This window comes from Dipodomys ordii, unplaced genomic scaffold (genome assembly GCF_000151885.1).
Source record: "Dipodomys ordii isolate 6190 unplaced genomic scaffold, Dord_2.0 Scaffold118, whole genome shotgun sequence".
Classification (NCBI taxonomy): Eukaryota; Metazoa; Chordata; class Mammalia; order Rodentia; family Heteromyidae; genus Dipodomys; species Dipodomys ordii.
Genome location: NW_012267334.1, coordinates 864,007 through 874,003, shown reverse-complemented (window position 1 = coordinate 874,003; position 9,997 = coordinate 864,007). Strand labels below are relative to the sequence as shown.

Below are 9,997 nucleotides of genomic sequence, written 5' to 3'. Positions count from 1 at the left end.
GTCCGCCAGGGGGCGCCCTCCGGGAGGCCCGGGGCGCTCAGGGGTCGGGGCCTCAGGGGCCAAGGGTCGTCTGGGGTCAGGGCCCTCAGGGGTCCGGGGTCGTCTGGGGTCAGGGCCCTCAGGGGTCCGGGGTCGTCTGGGGTCGGGGTCGTCCGGGGCGGGGGCCATCAGTGTCGGCCAGCGGCGTGGTCAGCAGGCCCCTGGGGGTCTGCACGGATTCCTCTAACTCACCCCTTCCAGCCTGGGGCCCTGGGGCGCCGGTTGGCACCCCTCCCACGCTGCCCAGCCGAGCCCCCACCCCACAGGAGACCCCACAGGGGCCCAGGCGGCCACTGTCCGAGCGCCATGCCCAAGGCTTGGCTGTGCCCTGACCCCCCCTTGGCTCCCCCCTCCTCCCCCATCCCTTCCCCTCACAGAGGATTTTGCTTGCTAAGCAGGTGCTCTACTACTTGAGCCCTGCCTTATGGGTCCTTTTTTGCTATTTTTTGGTGGGGGTCGGGTCATGGGGCCTGAATTCTGGGCCTGGGCGCTGTCCCTCAGCTCTTCAGCTCAAGGCTAGCACTCTACCACTTGAGCCACAGCACCACTTCCAGCTTTTTTCTTTTTGCTTATGTGGTGCTGAGGAGTCGAACGCAGGGCCTCAAGCGTGCAAGGCAAGCGCTCTACCACTGAGCCACCTTCCCAGCCCCTTTGCTATATTTTTTTAAGACCGGGTCTTGGCTTCCCCCACACACACACCTTTGGTCATGGGGCTTAAACTCTGGGTCTGGGCGCTGTTCCTCAGCTCTTCAGCTCAGGCCAGCGGTCTACCATGTGAGCCACAGCGCCACTTCTGGTTTTCTTGTGGTTAATTGGAGGTAAGAGTTTCAAGGATTCCCTGCCCAGGCTGGCTTTGAACTGCTATTTTCAGATCTCAACCTCCTGAGTAGCTAGGATTACAGGTGTGGCCACCAGCACCCAGCTAGAGTGAGGGATTTTAATTGGTGGGTTTCAGGTAGACAAGCTGGAGTTTTCTGGGGGCAGGGGTCGTTGTATGTGGTCTACAGAGATTGTGAGCCCCAAATGGTGTATGGAGCTGCCGATGCAGAGGGGGCTGGGTGCCAGGCAGACCACTGGACAGCCCCCAGGAGGAAGCAAGGGGTTGAACTCAAAACTACCAAGGGTGACAGAGCCCCGATTCTCATCTGAGGAAGCTAAACATATTCAACACGGTAACAAGGCATCAAAAGCTGCGACAATTCGCTCGCTAAGGGCCACGCCCTGTGGCTGCACATGGAGACCGCTGCTCCACTAGGACGCTTGTCCCTTTCCAGCCAGGGAGAAGACAGGAAGGAATCTAAGGACTGTCCACTCCTGGGGGGCCAGGGCGTGTGGGGAGGGCTGCCCCTTCTGAGCATGGCTTGCTTGCCTTCACATCGGAGGTGAGCCCAACGCACGCACAGGGAGCCTGGGGTCATCAGTTCTGCAGAAGGCCCCGGGACACCTGCTGGAGTCCCGCCCAGGACAAGACGCACCACCCAAACCTAAGGCTGCAAAGGCGATTCCCCAAGTGGCCAGCAGAGGGAAGCACAAGGCCAGCAGCCCTAGACCAAGGAGGCCCCAGCAGTTGGTTTAAACGGCTGCTGACCGGCTTTGGTTTCCCACACGTGATAGGAGGCAGGTAGGGCTGTGTGATTGCCAGTCCAGAATGCACAGAGGTCTCTGCGGGGAATAAAAGACCCCTCCTTTCTTTCTGCAACTCTCAGATCCTTCTTAGAGGAGAAGGGACATAACCTGGGCAGATGAGTGAAAGCACCCCCAGCCCCCAACCTGAGGGCACTTCCTTCTCCCTAATTAGCCCATGGGGCTGTGTCAGAGCAGGAAGCCACTGGCAGGCCTTTCCCACAAGTCACAGAGGAAGGGGGGGCTTCCTGCCTGCACCCCACACACACACTGCAGGGACAAGCCAGTGCCCACACCAGCCTCAGGAGCTCTGCCTCTGGGGCTCCTGCCCAAACCCCACAGGCTCACCAGTGCCACACACACACACACACACATGCGCGTGCACACACATGCGCACACACACATGCACATACACACACGCACACACACACGCACATTCACACACACACACACACCCCTCACTGCCAGAGGGGCTCCGTGTCACAAAACAAGCCTTGTCTCACCAGACACCCCCCAATGTGAGCCCTGTGAAATGGGGTCAGGGAATACGCAGCTCTTGGTCAGGTTCTGCTTAGCAAAGCCCTTCTGCAGAGGCAGGGCAGGGCCCGTGACAGCAGCCGGCGAATGGGGTCAGAACCAGGAACCGGCCGCTGAATGGAAGGAGACAGGCACGGGCGAGGGGGGCTCTGCCCCCCTGCACAGCCTGGACCCGGGAGGCTGGAGTTGGTGTGTTTATTGTCGCCTGACTCCGGCTAGCTCCGTGTCCTCAGGGCCATCCTCCCTGTGCTTTGGAGACAAGCGGCCGGTACCCCCACTGACTCCCTCCCTGCTAAGACCTTCCCCCCACACACCCCAAATCCAGCTCCAAAGCCTGTTGGCCTCCTCCTCTGGGCAGTCCCCCAGCCCCCCACCTCACCCCCACTTAGCTTCCTGGTGGGACCCCAGCCCCCAGCTGGCCGGGGGAGACGGGTCCTGTGGTTTGATGGTGGCATCCGGCCTTCCCTGCGGCACTGGAGGGAGCTTAGGCCCGGAACCAGCCTTCGAGGTCCTCATAGACCTGGCCGCGGGGCAGGCGGGGGTAGAGGGCACAGATGGCGCAGAAGCGTTCCCGCCAGTCCCCAAGCAGCCGCACCCGGAGTGTGTCCCGCCAGGCAAAGAAGCGGCCATAGCGGCTCTCGTTCATGCCCGTGAGGAACGCGGCCAGCTCGCGGGCGGAGCCGAAGTCGTCCACGTGTATGAAGGCCTCTGGCGGCACGAAGGCCTCATACGTGGCCCGCGGGGGCCCCAGCACCACGGGCACCGAGCCCGCCGCCAGCGCGTTGCGCCACAGCTTCTCCGTGATGTAGTCGCGGTGCTGCGAGTTCTCGAAGGACAGATAGAAGCGGTAGCGCGCCACCGTGGGCAGCAGGCAGCTGGCGCACAGGGGCCGCCCGCTGGCTCTCCCGAACACGTCCACCCGCAGGTGGGGCGCCAGCTGCCGGTACAGCCGCGCCCGCCTCTGCCGCTCCTGGAAGTTGCTGACCACCCAGGCGGCCATGCCGCTCTTGGGCGGCCGTGGCGGTGTGGGGCCCGTGTGGGGCTCCAGCCGGCCGTAGGGCACGAAGATGTCCGAGTCGCGCCGGTAGCTCAGCACCCAGTTGAAAATGCCCCTGAGGCGGCGGAGGCCGTGCGTGTGGCTGGGGGACTCCATGGAGGCCCAGACCCAGGGCTGCCCAGGGGGCCGCCCGGCCAGGGGCAGGTGCGCGCGCCGCGTCTCCAGCTCCCGGTGGTGGAAGACCACAGCGTCCGCGCTGGCCAGCAGGCTTCGGTTGGTGCTCAGGAGGCAGCGGTCCACGCCGTACCGCGTGCAGGTGTCGCCGGGCAGCTCCGGGGGCCGGTCCGTGAAGGGCCAGTGCCAGATGAGGATGGTGACTAGCGGCTGGGGGGCGGGGGGACCCCCGGGGACCCAGCCCACCAGCCACAGGATCCAGAGGGCCGTGAGTAGGGTCCCCCCAGCCAGGCCCCCCCAGGCCCGGAGCCTCCAGGGGGCTGAGCCCTGCAGTGGGGTGAGTGGAGACGCCAGGTCAGCCCAGCCCAGGGCCCAGGCCCCCCCCAGCCGCCTCCCCGCCCTGGGCCCCGAGGACCCGCACTCACCAGCATGGTTCATCCACACCCGGCCCGAATCTCACCCAGAAATCTGAGCCTCTCAAATCACAGCAGCCTCTCCAGCAGAGGGGCCCCACTGAGCCTCTGTCTGGAAGCTCTCTTTTTATCTCCCCACTGTGCAAGAGAAGCCCAGGGTTTCCCCGCCCCTGCCCTGCCCCTGCCCACCGCTGCCCTGCCCCTGGGGCACCAACTCCCTCCTGCCCCCCAGCTACTGGGAGTGAGGATGGCTACTGGAAGGAGGCCGTGCCAGGGCCCCTGCTGCCGCTGGCCTCCAGAGAGGACCAGTTATGCGCACGAGAGAGGGGTTGGGGGCCCGCCTGGCCCCGGGCCAGGGAAGACGAGGCAGCCCCCTCCCCAGATGGGCACCGCAGCCCCGGGCACCAGCACAGAGCAGGTATGCTTCCCCAGGAGGCCGCGGGGCCCCTCCCCATGGCGTCGCCCACTTCCCTCATTCACCCCTGCCACCTGGCCCTGAGAACCGAGAACCTCGGGTTCAGATGTGCTGTGCTCAGCTGACAACAGGACAGTGAGGTTTCCAGTGGGGCCAGCCCCTCCCCCACCACCTCTGGGAGCTGCCTCATCCCAAGTCCAGACCCCAAACAGGAGCCCATCCTGGGGTCCGGGAGCCTGCAGCACATGCTGTGAGGCCCTGGGCTGCATGGCCTGGGAGTGGGGGACGTCTCCCCACCCTGGGTATTGGCGCCCCCCTGCTGCCCCCGAGGGGGCTTTCCAGGCTGGAAGGGGAAGGAGTCTGGTGGCCCCGACTGCCTGGCGGCGGCGGGGGACAGGGAGCTGACTCTGGCTCCAGGAACAGGAAGGCCGGCCCTGCCCGAGGTGAAGCACCTCCCCTCCCCCTCCTGCAGGTCCAGCCTGGGGTCGCCGCAGGGTCAGGGTCTTCCCTTGGACCGCCTTGACCTGGAGCCGTGGCACGCAGGAACGCGCAGGCTGGCTGGTTTCTCAGTCGCCCAGCATCGGCCCACCACGCTGGCCACGAGCCCACCCACACTGCTGCCCAGCGCCCTGCGTGGGCACCCAGGGCAGAGCCCGGGCTCGGAGAGGAGCTGCCGTGAGACCTGCTGCCCGGCACCGTCTCTCAGGCTGCCTGGCTCCCGGGCCCCCAGCCACGGCCTTGCCCCAGGACAAGGCTGCCGTTGGTACAGGAAGCAGACGGCCGATAGCACACCACAGCGAGAGCGTGTCCGTTCGCGCCCCCGGGGGCGCCCTGCCCGCTGTGGCCCAGCATGTCCTCGGGCTGCGGTGGAGAGCTTGTGCAATGCTAACCCGGGCGGGGGGTGGGGCGTGGGAACTGTCAGGTGCTCCAGCCGGCCTGGGGCACTGACCCCGGAGGCGGTAACTGCGCCAGCCGGGATGCCCTCCTGGGGGCCAGCCCACCCGACATTTCGGGAGATGACCACAGTGACATCTATACCCCAGGCATCCCCCCCAACCACCACGGGCAGCCACAGGGGAGACACACCCTAACCTCAAGCCTCGTTCCACCCCACCCCACCTCTCCTAAGCGGCCGGGGGACTGCAGGAAGGAGGCCGTGCTGCCAACCTGGGGCCACCAGCTTCTGGCTGTCAGAGCCTGCTGTCCTTCCTGTTTGTGCAGCTTGCCGGGCTGCCTGGGGCCCATGCCACCCTTCCCCACCCACAGCCGGCCCCCTTCCTGGGTGGCCTTGGAAAAGCCCCCCCAATCAGGCTGCTCCCCGCCCCGCCATGGCAGCTGAGGTTGGCAACAGGGGCCCCTGACTGTGAGAAGCTGCCAGCTGGGAAATGGGTCAGAACGAAAGAGGCAAAGGGGTGAGAGGGTATGAGTCAAAGGGGAAGCGGGGCACCTCCACCACTGCCTGCCCCAGCCGGGCCTCCCAACTCAGAGGGCCCTTGGGACGAAGGTGGGCGCCAAGCCCGGGCCCTGCAGCCCGCAGCAGCAGGGTCAGAAACCCCAGGTCTACCCCAGAGGCTGCAGAGGCACCGGCCAGGGCCAGCTGGAGACGCCACCAACCCAGGGACCCCATTCTAGAAGGAAGGCAGGTCACCGGCCTGCTGACTGCTCCCTGCGCTCACAGCACCTGGGTGGCAGTGGGGTGAGGGACATGCCCAGCCTGAGGGCATCTTGAGGAACCAGCTACACCCAGCGGCCTGCCTGACCTGCTCCCCCAACACTGACCTCAGCGGGCCTAGTGCAGATGAGTGCCAGGGCGCCCCCTGGTGGCTGTGGTCCGGCGCCACTTGCTCCAGCCAAGAAGGGAGCCTGGGCGTAATTAGGGTTAGGACTGGGGCTCACCTGGGTGAGGGTTTGGGGCCGAGGTCCTCACACCTCTCTGGGCTCACCTTTGTGGAAAGTAGGTGCAGTGAGGAATGGGCCCTTGGGGGCCTCGGCAGAAAGCCAAGGGGCATCCCGGGCAGGGCAGGGAGCCAGCTGGCGTGGGGAGTGGAGGGCAGGGCCCGGAAGAGCTGGGGTGCTTTGCGGGCCCAGCCCTCTCTGCCATCCTTTCCTACCAAACCTGCAGAGAGCGGGGAGGCATGGTGTGCTTGGCCCCGTGCGGCTCCGGCCAGCCCCGGGAGGGGCAGGCGTACTGTCCAGGCCCCCTGCCATACCCCACGCTCTGCGCGTCCTTCTCCACTCCACACCGACACATCCCTTCGTGCCCTGTCGCCGGTGGGAGGCTGGGCCAGCCCGAGGCCCACGCAGGGCGGCAGAGACGGCAAGGAGAAGGATGCCACCTCCCAGGGCCGAATCTGGGGTTTCTGCTTACCAGGGTCTTGCCCCAGGGTCAAGCGGGGCTGGAGCCTCTCCAGATGGGGGCTCTCCAGGCCGGTGCTGGCATCTGTGCTCAGGGAGGCGCCAGGCAGTCCCACTAGGCTGAGGCAGACACATCCTGCTGAGCTTCCTCTAATGAGAAGCAGCAGGTGGAGGAAGAGGGGGCCGGGCAAGAAGGCGCAGGTGGAGCCGGGTGCCGGTGGCTCAGGCCTGTCACCCCAGCTACTCAGGGGGCTGAGATCTGAGGATCGCGGTTCAAAGCCAGCCCGGGCAAGAACATCTGTGAGACTCTTATCTCCAATAAGCCACCAGAAAACCAAAAGTGGCGCTGTGGCTCAAGTGGTACAGCACTTGCCTTGAGCTGAAGAGCTCAGGGACAGCGCCCAGGCCCAGAGTTCAAGCCCCATGACCCCCCCCCAAAAAAAGAAGGCTCAGGTGTGGGGTGAGGGGCAGGCCTGTAGAAGGCTCAGGTGGGGGGCAGGCCTGTAGAAGGCTCAGGTAGGCTAAGGGCTGAGGTGAGACCAACCTCTTACTGGTGTTAAGGTGCCTCTCCGCAGGGGCTCGGTGAAGGGCAGGGGCAAATGGTCCTGGCAAGGCCAGCCCAGACTCCTCACTCCAGACTGGGGGATCCAGACCCCCTGAGGATCCCAGGACTTGGAAGGGGGGCAGCTCTGAGGTAGTTTGGGCAGAATTAAATGACTCTCTGAATTGGCCTGGGGCAGATGGGAGCCAACAGACAGGTGGGGTGCAGTGCTGGGCTGGCCAGGGGTAAGTGGCAGAGGAGACCCTGCCACACTTGCCGGGTCAAAGACTGTGGGCAGGGGCCCCAAGAACAGGCTGGGGAATACCAAAGGCTGAGAAGACGGGACTAGCAGGAGGCTGCTCTTGGACCCCAGGTCTGGCCAGCAGGGGTGACCGTGGTGACCCCAGTACAGGTCCTAGCGTTCAGGGGACCCCAGCTCTGGCTGCAACCCCACTAGCAAGATATGGACTGAGCGCCAGGCCCTCTGTGCACTGGAGAGGCCTCCTCCCTCTGCGGCTGCAGGGGCGCTGCTCAGCCCCCTCCTTCCCCACCCCTGGTCCCCAGAGGGAACCAGGCTCATACTAAGGGCCAAAGGTCGCAGTTGAGGGGTGAGGATAAAGCAGAGTTCCTGGTCTGGGGAGCTCTGGTTCCCAAAACATATTGCTTGGAACAATCCGGCATCTCTGTGTACGGTTCACCTTATTTCCATGTTTTTCCTACTGGTTCTGCAGGGCACTGCTCCCAAACCAGCTGCCACTGCCCCACTGCGGGCCTGTCTGAGCCTGGATCCTGTGTGTGTGTGTGTGTGTGTGTGTGATGGAGCTTGAACTCATGGCCTGAGCACTGTCCCTGTCCCTGAGCTCTTTTGCTCAAGCTAGCACTCTACCATTTACTTTGAGCCACAGCTCCATTTTGAGATAAGAGTCTTGCTGGGCGTCGGTGGCTCACGCCTGTAATCCTAGCTACTCAGGAGGCTGAGATCTGAGATCTCGGTTCAAAGCCAGCCCAGGCAAGAAAGTCCGTGAAACTCTTATCTCCAATAAACCACTAGAAAACTGGAAGTGGCACTGTGGCTCAAGCAGTAGAGCGCTCACCTTGGGCTGAAGAGCGCAGGGACAGCGCCCAAGCCCAGAGTTCAAGCCCAATGACTGACAAAAAGAAAAAAAGAAAAAAAAAAGTCTCACCAACTTTCCTGCCTGGGTTGACTTCCAACCCTAATCCTGAGATCTGCATACCAGCAACCAGCCTGCTAAACTGCTTTGCCATGACTATTCCCCCTCCCGGGGTCAGACTGGGCTTGGTTCTGCATCCTGGCTGGAGCTGGCCCAATCTGTGCACTTGTGATGACATGGTGTTGTTCTCCAGTTCATCCCCCCCCCCATCCTCACATGGGATTGGCAGACCAGACCCCAGCTGTAGGCACTGACGGGCTCTACCACCTAACCTCCTCACCAGGCCTCCTGGTCTAGCGGGGCGTGTGCACTCGCCACTCAGGACTCTTTACCTGGTATGTCCCCAATAGACACTGCAGGACCCAGATCTCCTTGTGGTCTGTGAAACTCACAATGTCTGTCAGGTACTTTTCCTGCCATCTGCCCCAAGGACAGAAATGTTGGGTGCCCACATCCAGTGTAAGCAGACTGCCCCGTTTCCCAGACCCCTGCTTTCTGGGCCAGTCCTTGGGCTTGAACTCAGGGTCTGGGGTGCTGTCTCTGAGGTTTGTTTTTTGCTCAAGGCTAATGTTCTACCACTTGAGCCACAGCCCCACTTCTGGTTTTTTTGGTAGTTAATTAACAGAGTCTCACAAACTTTCCTGCCTGAACTGGCTTCCAATCATGATCCTCAGATCTCAGCATCTTGTGTAGCTAGGATAATAAATGTGGGAGATGGCACTAGGCTCTAGCCCTTTCTATCACAATGAATTGGAACCTTCCAGGGAGTAAGAGGCAGCTGTGGGCTGAACCAGCCTTGTAGTTCATCCTTACCTTCCCTATTCGGGGACAGAAATATGGGGAAGGGGTGAGGGCCACTAAAAAGGTGGGCTGGCCGGGCGCCAGTGGCTCACGCCTGTAATCCTAGCTATGCAGGAGGCTGAGATCTGAAGACTGCGGTTCAGAGCCAGCCCGGGCAGCAAAATCCATGAGACACTTATCTCCAATTAACTTCCAGACAACTGGAAGTGGCACTGTGGCTCAGGTGGTAGAGTGCTGGCCTTGAGCTGAGGAGCTGAGGAACAGCGCCCAGGCCTGGAGTTCAAGCTCCATGGCAAAAAAAAAGTGGCCTGCCCACTCTCCAGTCTCCTTAACAAGGTCTTCCCAAGAGAGCTGGGGTCCCCCACTCCAAGGCCATCGTCCTCCAGTGGAGGTGAGCGGCTAGGGATGAACAGCATCTACAAGCACAGGTTTGAGATGGGCTTTAATTGGCTTCTGTCTCCAGAACTTCCCATCCTGCCTAGCCACCTCCCCGGGCCGGGGGGTACAAGGCCGCACGGGTCTCCTAGCACAAGCGGGGATCTCCTCGGGCCTCCCACAGCCCCATCCAGGCGGAGGCCCGGCCTCTCTCCCGCCGCGGGCGCAGGCGCGGGCGCGCAGGCGGCTGGGGCCGGGGTCACTGCAGCGGGGACGGCGAGTGCCCGCCCGGGAGGGGCGCGGACAGCGAGGCGTGGTCGAAGAGCGGGTTGCGGACCTCCATCTCCCCGGTCTGTGAAGGCGCTGAGTCAGGGCGCACGCGCGGGGCTGCGCGAGCCCCGGCTGGGGGACCTCCCGGCACTTACCGGGGCCAGGCCTGGACACTCGTACACCGTGAAGTCCCCGTCCTCGTTCTCCTCGTCCGACGCTGAGTCCAGGTCCTTGGGAGGCCCCTTATGCCTGGGTGAGGGCGGGACGGCTGGTCTGCGCGCCGTG

At 63.5% G+C, this 9,997-nt stretch overlaps 2 protein-coding genes across 2 annotated transcripts in view; both read right to left on the bottom strand.

The window, feature by feature from the left end:
* Window positions 1-2,585: 2,585 nt before the first annotated feature.
* Window positions 2,586-3,907, bottom strand: Fut7 (fucosyltransferase 7 (alpha (1,3) fucosyltransferase)). The gene is made up of 2 exons (XM_013029409.1): window positions 3,796-3,907; window positions 2,586-3,697 (listed from the first exon to the last, which is right to left on the bottom strand). Exons 1-2 carry the CDS (start codon window positions 3,799-3,801, stop codon window positions 2,684-2,686), a joined length of 1,020 nt encoding a protein of 339 aa, XP_012884863.1. The 5' UTR covers window positions 3,802-3,907; the 3' UTR covers window positions 2,586-2,683.
* A 5,603-nt stretch (window positions 3,908-9,510) lies between these two features.
* Npdc1 (neural proliferation, differentiation and control, 1) overlaps window positions 9,511-9,997 on the bottom strand; it is a 4,551-nt gene continuing 4,064 nt past the window's right edge. Inside the window, exons 9-10 of the mRNA XM_013029343.1 lie at window positions 9,868-9,954; window positions 9,511-9,794 (exon numbers count right to left, since the gene is read on the bottom strand). Of these exons, the coding sequence (XP_012884797.1) occupies window positions 9,702-9,794; window positions 9,868-9,954 (180 nt within the window). The 3' untranslated portion in view covers window positions 9,511-9,701. The remainder of the gene's footprint in view (window positions 9,795-9,867; window positions 9,955-9,997) is intronic.